Genomic DNA, 14,858 nt, shown 5'->3' with positions numbered 1-14,858 from the left:
TTGGGGGTGCTCGGCCCTGGGTTTTGGGGGTCTGTGAGCCACGCCCACTCCCTTAGCCACGCCCATTGCCTCACCCTAAGCGCCAAATCCCGCCCCCCGCCGCATTGGCCACGCCCCTTCCCCAAGCACCTCCCATTTATTGACCACGCCCCATTTCCACACGACCACGCCCCCTTTGCTATCCTACGCCTCGCCTGACCACGCCCTCTGCGGCATGCCACGCCCCCTCTGCAGCCATGACCACGCCTCCTTCACAAACAAACCACGCCCCCTCCTTCACCGCGCCCCCTCGGTCCCACCGCATCTCCCCCCGCCCGGGGGCTGCCGGAAATCCCTCCCGCCCTGAGGAGGGGGGGCGTGGCGTCACTTCCGCCCGCTCGCTCCGGCAGCTCCAATATGGCGGCGTCCTGCGGCTCCTCGCAGCTCCCGGCGCCTGAGCCGCCGCTCAAGATCCCCAAGATGGAGGTGCTGTCGCCGGGCTCGCCGGGAGCGCTGAGCGACGGCAACCCCAGCCTGTCCGACCCCTCCACCCCCAGCGGCGCGTCCCCGTTGGGCCCGGGGCCGGCGGCCGGAGGGGCCGGGCTGGGAGCCGGGGGCCGCGGCGGGGCCTCCCCCTCCGTGTCGTTCTCCCCGGGCGGTGCCGCCGCGGCCGCCGCCGCCGCCGCTTGCCGGGGCATGTCGTGGACTCCGGCGGAGACCAACGCGCTGATCGCGGTGTGGGGCAACGAGCGGCTGGTGGAGGCGCGGTACCAGCAGCTGGAAGGAGCCGGGACCGTGTTCGGCAGCAAAGCCCCCGGGCCCGCCATGTACGAGCGGGTGTCCCGGGCCCTGGCCGAGCTGGGCTACGAGCGAACCCCCTCGCAGTGCCGGGAGCGCATCAAGGTACCGCGGGGAGGGGGGCGGCGGCGGGTCCCCGGGGAGGGGGGGTGTCCTCTGGGCTCAGCCTCTGGGTTCGGGGCGCCCCGAGGGTCCCGGGTCCCCGCAGCACCCGCTGGGCAGCTCTTGGGTGCTGGGGATTCAGCGTTTTGGATGCTGAGACTTTTGGGTTCGGCTACTCAGTTCTCCTGGCCTGGGGGGGGCTGGGGTGGCATCTTCTGATCCTGAGTTTGGGAACATGGTGTCCCAGCCCTTTGTGACCCCCAGAGCATCATTTGTTCCTGGGTGGGGGGCACATGGTGTCCCAGCCCTTTGTGACACCCAGAGCATCATTTGTTCCTGGGTGGGGGGCACATGGTGTCCCAGCCCTTTGTGACACCCAGAGCATCATTTGTTCCTGGGTGGGGGGCACATGGTGTCCCAGCCCTTTGTGACACCCAGAGCATCATTTGTTCCTGGGTGGGGGGCACATGGTGTCCCAGCCCTTTGTGACACCCAGAGCATCATTTGTTCCTGGGTGGGGGGCACATGGTGTCCCAGCCCTTTGTGACACCCAGAGCATCATTTGTTCCTGGGTGGGGGGCACATGGTGTCCCAGCTCTTTGTAACCCCCAGAGCATCTTTTGGTCCTGGGTGGGGGGGACATGGTGTCCCAGCCCTTCAAGACCCCCAGGAGCATCATTTGGTTTTGAGTGGGGGAGACAGAGTGTTCCAGCCTTTTGTGACACCCAGAAACATTATTTGGTCCTGAGTGCTGGGGACAATGTTCCAGCATTTCATGACCCCCAGGAGCATCATTTGGTCCTGTGTGCAGGGGACACAGTGTCTCAGCCCCTCATGACCCCTAGAGCATCGTTTGGTCCCAAGTGGTGGGGACAGAGTGTCCCAGCTCTTCGTGACCCTCATCCTTTGGTTCTGAGTCAGGAGGGCATGGTGTCCCAGCCCTTTGTGACCCCCAGAGCATTATTTGGCCCTGAGTTGGGGACACAACGTCCCAGCCCTTCATGACACCCAGGAACATCATTTGTTCCTGAGGGTTGGGGACAATGTCCCAGCATTTCATGACCTTCAGGAGCATTATTTGGTCCTGAATGGAGGGGACATGGTGTCCCAGCCTTTTGCGACACCCAGAATCATATTTTGGTCCTGATCTGGGGACACAGCGTCCCAGCCTGTTGTGACCCCAGGAGCATCATTTGGTCCTGGGTGGGGGCGACACAATGACCCAGCCCCTCGTGACCCCCAGAGCATCATTTGGTCCTGAGTTGGGGACACGGTGTCCCAGCCCTTCAAGACCCCCAGGTGCATCATTTGGTTTTGAGTTGGGGGGACACAGTGTCCCAGCCTTTTGTGACACCCGGGATTATCCTTTGGTCCTGAATGTTGGCGACATGGTGTCCCAGTCCTTTGTGGCCCCCAGGAGCGTCATTTGGTTCTGGGTGTGGGGGACACGGTGTCCCAGCCCTTGATAACCCCAAGAAATGTCCTGAGAGGTGGGGACAGGGTGTCCCAGCCCCTCATGACTCCCAGAGCATCCTTTGGTCCTGAGTGGGGGGGACACGGTGTCCCAGCCCGTTGTGACCCCCAGAATCAATCCTTTGGTCCTGAGAGGGGGGGACACTGTGTCCCAGCCCTTTGTGAGCCCCAGGAGCATCATTTGGTCCTGAGAGTTGGGGACATGGTGTCCCAGCCCTTTGTGACACTGAGCATGATCATTTGGTCCTGGTTGGGGGGGACACAGTGTCTCAGTCCTTCGTGACCCACAGCACCATCTTTTGATCCTGAGTTAGCGACATGTTGTCCCAGCCCTTTGTGAGCCCCAGGAGCATCATTTGGTCCTGGGTGGGGGCGATCCAATGTCCCAGCCCCTCATGACCCCCAGCAGCATCATTTGGTCCTGAGAGTTGGGGACACAGTGTCCCAGCCCGTTGTGATCTCCAGGGACATTATTTGGTCCTGAGTGTTGGGGATATGGTGTCCCAGGCCTTTGTGACACCCAGGAGCATCATTTGGTTCTGGGTGGGGGGGACACGGTGTCTGAGCCCTTGATGACCCCAAGAAATGTCCTGAGAAGTCGGGACAGGGTGTCCCAGCCCCTCATGACACCCAGAGCATCATTTGGTCCTGAGTGGGGGGGACACGGTGTCCCAGCCCTTCGTGACCCCCAGAAACATCGTCTGATCCTGAGCTGGGGATACAATGTCCCAGCCCATTGTGACCCCCAGGATCATCCTTTGGTCCTGAGTTGGGGGGGACACGGTGTCCCAGCCCTTTGTGACCCCCAGAAGCATCATTTGGTCCTGAGTGGGGGGGAACACAGTGTCCCAGCCTTTTGTGACACCCAGAATCATATTTTGTTTCTGAGATGGGGGGACATGGTGTCCCAGCAATTTGTTACCCCAGAAACATCCTCTGGTCCTGAATTGGGGGCGCAGTGTCCCAGCCCTTCAAAACCCCCAGGAGCATCGTTTGGTTTTGAGTGGTGGGGACACAGTGTCCCAGCCTTTTGTGACACCCAGGATTATCCTTTGGTCCTTAGTGTTGGTGGCACGGTGTCCCAGCCCTTGATGACCACCAGAAATGTCCTGAGAGGTGGGGACCGGGTGTCCCAGCCCCTCATGACTCCCAGAGCATCATTTGGTCCTCAGCGTTGGAGACTTGGTGTCCCAGCCCTTCATGACACCCAGAAACATCCTCTGGTCCTGAGCTGGGGACACGGTGTCCCAGCCCTTCATCTCTTCTGGCCGCAGGTTTTTAAATAGGGATCTTTTTCCAGTTGAATCATTTTTGGGGAAGAGGGCAGAGCTGGGTCTGGTGTCCGGCTTGGGAACAACCGCCCGGCGCGTCCGCTTTTCCTTTTTATTTGGATGGGGCGGGAATCACTGCAGGGTTTCAGTTTATAAACCTGAATGAAGCTTGGACAGGCAAATTAATGATTCCAAGCGTTCTGTGGTTTTCATTTTCCCTTTTCATGACCGGGTTGCTTGTGCAGCTGCTTAAAATGCTGATAAATCCCAACCGGGCTGGGATTTTCCAGGAGTATATTCCAAAAACAGGTGAAATAAGGGATTCTGTGGTATCGAGGATGCTCGAGATTACCGAGAGACTCACCCTGTTAATGAGAACAGCCTTCATCCCTGAAAGTAGATGATCCAAAGCAAATCAACTCCTCTTCCTCCACCTGTTTTAGTCTCTTACAATGTCTTTTCCTCACTTAAATCTCTTCTTCTGTGGAAGTTTGATGTGTGATGGTGAAATTACTTGAGGTTCATCTTCATCCGGTGGTTTCAGGTCACGGTGCAAGTTTGGCTGTGGATTCTACAACTATTAATGTTTCGGGGGCGCTCTGCAGGTTGTGAGGAGAAATTCATGTGTTAAAGCAGCCCAGAAATGGCTTTTTGGGGTTCAGATGATGCTTTTAGATGGAGTCCTGGCTGGTTTGGGGTCAGACCGAGGGTTTTGAGGACGGCTTGAGTGCAACTTTGCCCCCAAACCGGTCACGTTGGAAAGAAACCACACATCACATACCCATCAAACATCCTTATTTCCCTGCTTTTATAGGATACTTTGATTTAATGCCCGTCGGGGGTGGATTTGCTGATGTAAATTGCACTTAAAACGGGTTGGGTTCGACTTTATAACCACGTTTTGAGATAAGGACTCGATACGGGGTTTCCACCTTCCTGGGACTCTGCCAAATCTTGATGAGCGAGTTAGAAACGAGCCAGAAAGGCAAAAACCGGCTCCGAAGGCGGAATGTTTGCAGGTCGTATCGCCTAGAAACGTCCCCTCCGAATTGGAACAGGTTTTCATCCGTCTCTTCCCATCCACGGGCGCTTTTCCACGCACGAGCGGCTGTGGAAGCATCTATTTCAAATTTTGGGCTTCACCCTTAATTATTCCAGCAGCTTTTCCCTGTTTCTTCCCTGGGGGAGAGGATTTGCGGTCGCTGGAGTTTGATTTGGGGTTGAAACGTTGCGATTTTTCCCTTTTTAGTTCCCGGAAAAGCAGTTTTGTGCTCCGGATCCTCATCCCGTCGCATCCTCAATCCTCGCGCCTTTAGTCGTATATTCCAACCATCCCTACGCCGCCTTAAATATTCACTTACTAAGGCACGTGTGCTTTTCATCCTCTTGTTTCCTAAATGCGTTTGTAAGGAAGGATTTAACCAGGTTGGCGGGTCCCAAACTCGTCCCCTCTCTAGCGGCGCGGGAGCCTTTATAAAAGAAACACTTTAAAGACAAATTAAACACTTGGAACGTGGGCACAAAAACCCACACGGAAGGGATTAGAAACTACACCGGGGATTGGATTTCACCCACAATTTGATCGGTTTCCAACCCTTGACCTGATGGAAATTGGAGTTGAACCAACTTTGGTGTTTCACTCGCAGTCATTTTTTCTTGATGCTTTGAGACCTCGGGCCCCAGGATGGGCTTATTTTTTATAAAATACATTTAATTGTGATTTAGAAATGGGCAGAGGTGGAAAATCCGCTGTATTTTTTGTTGTTAGGTTCTATCCGTACTTAACTTAAGAATATTAGTTTATCTGCCTTGGTGGCCTTTACCTGCGTCTTCCGAGTTGGTTTCTTCGAGTGGTTGTATAAAGAGACCTTTGGTTCCCATCTACAACCGCTCCGGCCTCTGAAAACCTTTGGTTTTGGTTGATTTTGGTTGATTTTGCCCCATCTCGTCTCGCTCTTGAATATCTTGCCCTAAATCTCCCCGTGTTTTGTGTCTATCTGTACCAATCTGTGTATGTGCACTTTAGGAACCGCGGAGCAGGAGTTGAGCTGGACCCCGGGAGGAATAGAGGAGGTGCGTAAAGATTAACCAACAAAACACCCTCAACCTTAAATCTTGGTGGGGAATCTTCATTTTTCTGGCAAAAACAAGACCAAGTAGCCCCCGGCTTCTTGGCCTCAGGCCTCGCGGTGCTTTGAAAGCACCACATTTTCAATAATCCCCCCCCAAATTTCCAATTACTTATTGCTAGAAGATGCGACCAGCTCTGGAAGCATCTAAGCAATGACTCTTGACTCACAAGAATAATGAGAAATCAGAATATTGCTCTTTTTTGCCTCCTTTCCGCGTTGCTCCCCTTAATTCCTCTACCAGCCTCCGTTGACTCGACGCTAAATCCTTTTCGAGGTAAAATAAACCAATCTGCAGCCGGAATGAAGTAATTAATTACTTCTATGCTACAACCCAGTGTGGGTTATTTAATAAACCCATCGGTAGGAAGAGCCGTTTGCTCAAAATAACTTGAGTGGCCACGGATGTCGAGTGTTCCCAAGAGTATCGATACTTATTTTTTATGGTTAAATGCGCTGGAAATGGTTTATTTAGTGACTAAAATCAGTTAAAGGCTCAAAACGTGTGGTTAACTCTGATTTTGAAGCCGGGGTGGGTGTAAGAACTGAGCTTTGGGAATTTAGGTTTGTCAAAAGTTGGACTTGGGTGGATGTTTAGGAAGAGTCTGGGGGTGAAATGGGAATTCGGTTGGTGAGATTTGAGCTGAAAGAAGAGAAATTAGAGCAAAAAGGTGAATTTAATTGTGTGTTTCTATGTTATTTTAAAAACCAAGATTAATGTTCATGTTACATCGGGATAAAACCAACTCACTGCTCAGTGGTTTTATCCCCAGGGCTCTGAATATTGCGAGGGAACTGATAGAAATTGATCCCTTTCCTGCTGCCACTGTTAAAGCGCTTTAGGAGGAGAAATTCGGGAGGTCTGAGCTTTCTGGAGGTGTCAAGGTTCTTTTTTGGGGGGAAAACCCAGCGTTTTTTGCAATTACATGTCCTTGAAAACCCATCCCGGTCCTTCTCTAAAAGTCAATGAGAGGACCGGTTATTCCCAAATCAATTCCACTTTGAAGCAGTTTTGCTGTTCAAGACACAACCTGAGCAATTGAATAAATTTAATATTAAAAAATACGTTTTCTGGCATTTTTCCCAACCCCAAAATCCAGCAAAACTGGGGCACGTGGTTATTTGCCCAAAGTAGAGCGACGATGGAATTAAAACCCTATGGAGCGATGTACATAAAGTTGTCGCTCGGGATCAGGGTGGAAAACACGGACTGAAGTCGTTGGCTGATACGGCTCGGGACACTGTAAAAAACCCCCAAATTAAACCCATTTCTTCCCCTTTTTGCAAGATTTTTTTGGCCATTTTGAACCCCTTATTAGCCAGCCCCACCTTCCTATTGTTTCGTACTTAATGCTTGATGTGGAAATCGGGGGAATTTGGAGCATTATTGATTTGCCCTCTTTTAAATTTCAGCAGCTTCACAAGAGACAGAGTGAGTTAGTAAGGAAAGCAAAATATGTAAGTAATATATATATATTTCCTAGCTTAGGCGTATCCATTTTATACCTCTTAGCGGAGTGAGGAAGGTTGGACCCTCTTTGCTTTGGGGAATTCCTTTTCTCTTTTATTTTTCCCTTTCTTTCTCCTCCCCGCTTCACCGGCTCTGCTTTCCCCTCCTCGGAGCAGGTGTGCGTTTTCTTGGCTGGTTGGTATCTCTGATCTCTCGGCATTATATTTTGATTTTGATCTTCATTTTGATTATATTTTTCCCTCCATTACATTGCAAATCCGGGGATTTATTTTTTTTATTGTTACTATTTTATATATTTTAAGAGAATCGATCGCCCCGGTTCAACGTGAACCTGTCGCTGTGCGTAGACGTTAACGCTAAATCGGGAATGAGTGATACAGACGATGCTTCTTAATTCGGGAGCATCACGTGGGGCAAACACCCCCAGTAAAAGCAAATTAAACCACAACTCCGCGTAACTGTCTGCAAGTGAATTTATGCTCTTCCGGCACGTCGCCGCTTGATTAATTTGCTTGTCTTTTTAATTATCGCAGACCCTCCGCAGGTGCTACAGCCGGGTGAAGGAGCACGGCGTGGGGAAGCGGAAAAGCAGCTACACGTTCGAGCAGCTGGAGCAGGTTTTTGGGCAGGGGGGGTGGGACTCCCAGCCCTGCCAGCCCGTCCTCATCAACAGCAGCGGCTTGTACCAGGAGCTGGAGTCGGATGGCAGCACCATGGAGGAATATTCGCAGGAGGATTGGGGCAACCACAGCCAGGACCTTCACTGCTACCAGACAGGCGAACAGGAATTGGGTAAGTTATTCCCATTTATGCGCGTCTCGTTTTAACCTCTCCCCCAGCACCAAGTTTCACGTTTCGGACAGAACACACTCAAGAAGGGGGAGAAAAGGGAAATAAATTCCCTGCTTCGTCACATCACAGACTGGACTGGGTTGGAAAAGACTTCAGAGATCATCAAGTCCAACCCTCAGTCCAACTCCAGTCCATTCACTAGATCATGGCACTAAGTGCCATGTCCAATCTCAGTTTAAAAACCTCCAGGGCCGGTGAGTCCAGCACCTCCCTGGGCAGCCATTCCAATGCCTGACCACTCTCTCTGCAAAGAATTTCACAGAATCCCAGAGTGTGAGGGGTTGAAGGGCCCTGGAAAGCTCATGCAGTGCAATCCCCCCATGGAGCGGGAACACCCAGATGAGGTTACACAGGAAGGTGTCCAGGCGGGTTGGAATGTCTGCACAGAAGGAGACTCCACAACCCCCTGGGCAGCCTGGGCCAGGCTCTGCCACCCTCACCCCCAACAAGTTGCTTCTCCTCTTTCACTGGAACCTCCTGTGTTCCAGTTTGCACCCATTGCCCCTTGTCCTGTCACTGGTTGTCACCCACAAGAGCCTGGCTCCATCCTCCTGACACTGCCCCTTTCCATCTTGATCCCCAGGAATGAGTCCCCCCTCAGTCTCCTCTTGTCCAGCTCCAGAGCCCCAGCTCCCTCAGCCTTTCCTCACACGGGAGATGCTCCACTCCCTCCAGCATCTTGGTGGCTGCGCTGGACTCTCTCCAGCAGTTCCCTGTCCTGCTGGAACTGAGGGGCCACAGCTGGACACAAGATTCCAGGTGTGGTCTCCCCAGGGCAGAGCAGAGGGGCAGGAGAACCTCTCTGACCTACTGACCACCCCCTTCTAACCCACCCCAGGTACCATTGGCTTCCTGGCCACAAGGGCCCAGTGCTGGCTCATGGTCACCCTGCTGTCCCCAGGACCCCCAGGTCCCTTTCCCCTACACTGCTCTCTAATAGGTCATTTCCCAACTTAGAAAGAAATTCCAGGTTCCAGTATAATATCCAGCCTAAATTAATATCCAGCCTAAATTTCCCCTGGCAGAGTTGAAGCCCATGGCCCCTTGTCCTATTGCTGACTGCCTGGGAGAAGAGACCAATCCCCACCTGGCTAGAACTGCCCTTCAGGTAGTTCTAGAGAGTGATAATGTCAACGATTGTGGTTCCCGAAGTGTTTTAGGAGCAGGATTTGTGTTTAGGAGCCGAGCAGGAGGAAAGAAGGGCTGGAGGCGGCGGAGGAGGAGGCGACGCATTCCCTGTCTCTCCTTCCACTGTTTTATTAGGTTGGCGCAAAAGTCATTGCGGTTTCAGACTGTGAATTTTAAATCATTAGAATGATTAGGTTGCTGAGAGCTCAGGTGTATCTGCTGGATATTCCGCAATTTGTTCAACTTTGGAAGCATCAGTTGTGACCATGACCTTTCTTTGGTGCCAGTTTGGTTTGGGAAGCACTTTGGAGGTTCTTCTCAGTCCAACTGTGGAGCTGATTGTCATATAAAATCCATTTTTCATCGCATGTCACAATCCAATGGAGAAATAGTTCCTGTTGTTGTGTGGAAGAGAAGACACTGCTTCAAAATTATGTGTTTTTTGATTTTTGGTCCCCACTTCTCGAGCTTTTACACCTTTCTAGTTTACTTTAAATGCTGAACGACCATAGAACACAGAACAGTCACCATTGTGTTGGGGTCAGCATTGAGTTCTGGTCAGCGTTGGGTTCTGGTCAACATTGGGTTGGGATTGACGTTGGGTTCTGGTCTACATTGAGTTGGTGTCCACGTTGGGTTCTGGTTAATGTTGGGTTGGGGTCAGCATTGAGTTCTGGTCAACATTGGGTTGGAGTCGACGCTGGGTTCTGGTCAATGTTGAGTTAGGGCCGACACTGGGTTCTGGTCTACGTTGAGTTGGGGTCCACATTGGGTTCTGGTCAACGTTGGGTTGGCGTCGACGCTGGGTTCTGGTCTACATTGGGTTGGGGTCCACGTTGGGTTCTGGTTCAACATTCGGTTGGGGTCAGCGTTGGGTTGGGGTTGACATGGAGTTCTGGTCAACGTTGGGTTGGGGTCGACGTGGAGTTCTGGTCAACGTTGGGTTGGGGTCGACATGGAGTTCTGGTCAACGTTGGGTTGGGGTCGACATGGAGTTCTGGTCAACGTTGGGTTGGGGTCGACATGGAGTTCTGGTCAACGTTGGGTTGGGGTCGACATGGAGTTCTGGTCAACGTTGGGTTGGGGTCGACGCTGGGTTCTGGTCAACGTTGGGTTGGGGTCGACGCTGGGTTCTGGTCAACGTTGGGTTGGGGTCGACGCTGGGTTCTGGTCAACGTTGGGTTGGGGTCGACGCTGGGTTCTGGTCAACGTTGGGTTGGGGTCGACGCTGGGTTCTGGTCTACACTGAGTTGGTGTCCACGTTGGCCTGGCAGTTGGTGGGGCTGGGGTTGGGGTCGACGCTGGGTTCTGGTCTACATTGAGCTGGGGTCAGCGTTGGGTTGGGATCGATGTTGGATTCCAGTCAACGTTGAGTTGGGGTCAGTGATGGATTTGGGTCTACATTGAGTTGGGTTGGGGTCAGCGTTGGGTTGGGGTCAGCGTTGAGTTCTTGAGCAACTCCTCGTGTGGTTGGAAGAGGATCAGCGTCGATGATGCTCCCAGTTGGTCGTTGTCACCTTCCGACGGCTGCTCCTCATCTTCACGGCTCCCGTCTCCTTTATGAAACGTCTTGACCCACTGCTGCAAGTTAACGAACCACCTTCATTAGCAGTTCCTGCGCCAAACACCTCGTTGATGTCTAATTAAAATGATTAAAATTATGTCTAATGTAATCACACTTATTTCACAATGTATCCAAAATCAAACAGCACATTCCAACAATGCAAGAACCACAGTTACGTTTGCACCAACCTAATAAATTAATTACATGCTAAATTAAATAAAACGTAAAGGAGCTCACGTTGCAGGATTCCAACCCCAACCAGTGGTGTCATAAGAGTCAATAAATTGATGTGGAGGGTTGCTTGTTGCCTGTGGCTTCATTGAACTTTGTCCAATGGACCAAGGTACCACCTTTGTGATAAAAAACACATTGATCTGGGCGGTTTTGGGAAGAAGGGAGAAATATATTAATATATTCCTATTTTTTCAGCTGTTATTTCAATAATTAATTTTACCTTTCAGATGAAATGCCCCCCACAAAAAGAACATTAAAGATCAAACAGGAATCGTCTGAAGACACACAGTAAGTCACTTCTGAGTATTTTCCGCTGGAATGTGTTTCCCTGGGGGTGATATTTGCAAATTCTGATTATAATAATAAATTATTGTGCAGCTGAATCCACTCGATGATTTCCGGTTAGCTCAAAAACATCGGAAAATCTTCCCAGTTCTCGTCTCTTCTTGGCTTCGTTGCCCTTCCCCCCCCTGCCCCCCACTCAGGACCAAATGATGCTCTGGGAGTCATGAGGGGCTGGGACACCCGGTCCCCACCTCTCAGGATGTTTCTTGGGGTCATCGAGGGCTGGGACACAGTGTCACCCCAACTCAGGACCAAATAACATTCCTTGGGGTCATGAAGGGCTGGGACACTGTGTACCCCCCACTCAGGACCGAAGGGTGATCCTGGGGGTCACAAAGGGCTGGGACACAGTGTCCCCCTGACTCAGGACCAAAGGATGATTCTGGGGGTCACAATGGGCTGGGAGACCGTGTCCCCCCCAATCAGGACCAAAGGATGCTCTGGGAGTCACGAGGGGCAGGGACACCCTGTCCCCACCTCTCAGGACATTTCTTGGGGTCATCAAGGGCTGGGACACTGTGTCCCCCCCGCCCAGAATCAAATGATGCTCCTGGGGGCCACAAAGGGCTGGGACACCATGTCCCTAACACTCAGGACCAAAGGATAATCCTGGGTGTCACAAAAGGCTGGGACATTGTGTCCCCCCAACTCAAAAGCAAATTATGCTCCTGGGGGTCTTGAAGGGCTGGGACACCGTGTCCCCAACTCAGGACCAGAGGATGTTTCTGGGTGTCACAAAGGGCTGGGATGTTGTCCCCAACTCAGGACCAAAAGCCAGTGCTGTGGGTCATGAAGGGCTGAGACACTGTGTCCCCCCCACCCAGGACCAAATGATCGTGCTCAGTGTCACAAAGGGCTGGGACAACATGTCCTCAACACTCAGGACCAAATGATGTTCCTGGGGGTCACAACGGGCTGGGACACCATGTCACCAACACTCAGGACCAAATGATGTTCCTGGGGGTCACAATGATGCAATGCAGAATTTGTTGACTGATGCTTTTCTCCTATTTTAAAAGTTTGGGGGTTTGTAATTTGCAGGAATCGCTACGTGATGCAGAACTTCATGCAAATCTTGCTGACTGATGCTTTTCTCCTATTTAAAAGTTTGGGGGGTTTCATAATTCACAGGAAACGCAACGTGATGCAGAACATCGTGTGGATCTTGACCGACGCTTTTCTCCTTTTCTCCCCTAAACATCTGTGTCGTTTCGCACCCGCAGGCGACGCGACGCGATGCAGAACATCGTGCGGATCCTGGAGTCGGTGCAGCTCAAGTGGGAGCAGTTCCAGAGCTGGACGGATTTCTCCCGCCTCCACCTCTCCAACAAACTGGCCATTTTTGGCATCGGCTACAACACGCGCTGGAAGGACGACATCCGCTACCACTACGCCGAGATCAGCTCCCAGGTCCCTCTGGGCAAGCGCCTGCGCGAGTATTTCAACTCGGAGAAACCCGAGGGCCGCGTCATCATGACGCGGGTGCAGAAGATGAACTGGAAGAACGTTTATTACAAGTTCCTGGAGATCACCATCAGCGAGGCGCGCTGCCTCGAGCTGCACATGGAGATCGACTGGATCCCCATCGCCCACTCCAAACCCAGCGGGGGGAACGTGGTGCAGTATTTATTACCAGGCGGCATCCCCAAAAGCCCCGGGTTATACGCCATCGGCTACGAGGAGTGTCCTGATAAACCCCCCGCGCCGCTCACCGAGCCCCAAATCGACACCGAAACCCCCGGCGAGGCCGAGATGCCGTCGCCGCTGCAAACGGCGCGGATCGTCTATTGTTACCTCGGCATCGCCGAGGGCCGGACCCTCCAGCAGTGCCTGTTTTTGCATTTCCAGGCCAGCGCTAAAACCTTCAGCAAGGACTGGGTGGGGATCAACGCCTTTTTATCCCAAAACTGCCTGGTGGAGCCCGGCGTCTCGCCCAAATCCATCTACATCAAATTCGTGGAGGTCGAGAGGGATTTTCTTTCCGCCGGCTCGTTGGTCGAGTGCCTGGAAAAAGCCATCGGGTACCCCTTGAAATTTAACAATTCCTAAGGATTCGGGGCTTTGCGCCCTTTTATTTTGCGTTATTATCCATCTTGCGGATTCAAATCGGACTTTTCACCCCCAAAAAACCCCTCGTTTCCGCGTGGAAAAGAGGCGCGTGGGGTGTTTTTCCACCTGATTCCCCCCCCGGGGAGCGACTGTTGGTACATTCCACGTGGTGTTTTCATACGAAACACAGAAAACCCAGTTTATTTTGTTGGTTTTTAACTCCACGGCGTCTCGTTTTTACTGCATCTCGTTCAGTGTTCTCACGGATCTGAATTAATAAGCAATAGAAAAGGGCGAGTTCGACCCCAAATCACGGAGACTGTTTTTAAAGCCGCCCTTCGATACCCTTGTATATAATTTCGAACTTGGTTTTGCCACCCGTCGAGTGTTTTTTCTTATGATTTTTTGTCCAACAATCCAAGCTGTGACAACGGGGGGGTCGGGAGGGGACACGGGGGACACACACACACACATTTAATGCCTTTTTCAGCCGCGTTATTATATAAAACCCCATTATCTCGCGCGCCGGCGCTTCCCATTGGTTCTATTTTGATGATTCCCAAGCTCATCGATCGGTGAAGTTGTGACATACGATGAATGTGTCGGTCCTAATAAAATCAAACGAACGCGGAGGGGCTGCAGAAAATGTCTTTCCCCCCCTTAAAAAGGCTGAATTTTAGGGGGGGGGGGATTTCCACATTTTTTAAGATTTTTATTTGAATTTAAAATTTTAACTTTATCACCGCTCAGAGGCGCCTGAAATGGTTGGAAAGAGATTGAAGCAAAGCTCCGGCGCTTGAAATGTCACCCTGAAGTTGGGTAAGTTGCCCCAAAATTGGGGACACTGGGGGATGTCGATGCCCCCAGAGCCGCATCCGGGCGGGATTTACGGGGGAAACTGAGGGCAGGGGATTAATTCTTCCTCCTCCTCCTCCTCCGCGTTTAATCCCCGCCGGGGTTGCCCCGAGGACGGGGCCGGTTCACCCGGGACGCCCAAAAATCCGTGACCCCCCGGGCAAAATTGGCCTTTTTGGGGTGTTTTTATTGGAAGGTTTAATGTGGGTTGGGGGGGAGGGTGTGGGGGGTGACATTGGGGCGTCGCATTGTGCCCCCTTGCCTGCATTATCATCATTAATTAATAGTAGCCCCAAATAATAATAATAACCCAAAATAATAATAACCCCATAGAATTCATAACAACCCCAAATAACTCATAACACCCCCAAATAATTCATAATAAGCCCAAATAATAATAATCTCAAAGAATTCATAACAACCACAAATTATTAATAATAACCGCAAATAATAATAGCAAAAGAGAATTCATAATAACCCTAATAATTAATAATTATACCAAATAATTAATTAATAATGACCCAAATAATAGCCCCGAGTAATTAATAACAATCCCAAATGATAACAACACCAAATAATAACAACACCAAATAATAACAACCCCAAAT

The 14,858-nt window shown here is 51.6% G+C and overlaps 1 protein-coding gene across 10 annotated transcripts; it reads left to right on the top strand.

Moving 5' to 3' along the window:
* Window positions 1-302: 302 nt before the first annotated feature.
* MSANTD2 (Myb/SANT DNA binding domain containing 2) lies at window positions 303-14,027 on the top strand. Of its 10 annotated transcripts, none has more exons than XM_065040612.1 (6): window positions 352-882; window positions 7,166-7,210; window positions 7,757-7,840; window positions 7,913-8,015; window positions 11,229-11,289; window positions 12,570-14,027. In XM_065040612.1, exons 1-6 carry the CDS (start codon window positions 397-399, stop codon window positions 13,393-13,395), a joined length of 1,605 nt encoding a protein of 534 aa, XP_064896684.1. In that variant the 5' UTR covers window positions 352-396; the 3' UTR covers window positions 13,396-14,027. The 10 variants fall into 10 exon arrangements, 8 of the variants coding, with proteins under 8 accessions (XP_064896689.1, XP_064896684.1, XP_064896685.1 ...); XM_065040615.1 differs by adding an exon at window positions 5,650-5,696 and having other exon boundaries at window positions 451-882; window positions 7,169-7,210; window positions 7,757-8,015; XM_065040614.1 differs by adding an exon at window positions 5,650-5,696 and having other exon boundaries at window positions 451-882; window positions 7,757-8,015.
* The last annotated feature ends 831 nt before the right edge of the window (window positions 14,028-14,858 follow it).

The sequence above is a fragment of the Columba livia genome, chromosome 24 (assembly GCF_036013475.1).
Source record: "Columba livia isolate bColLiv1 breed racing homer chromosome 24, bColLiv1.pat.W.v2, whole genome shotgun sequence".
Taxonomy (NCBI): domain Eukaryota; kingdom Metazoa; phylum Chordata; class Aves; order Columbiformes; family Columbidae; genus Columba; species Columba livia.
This window is presented reverse-complemented; position numbering and strand designations above follow the sequence as displayed.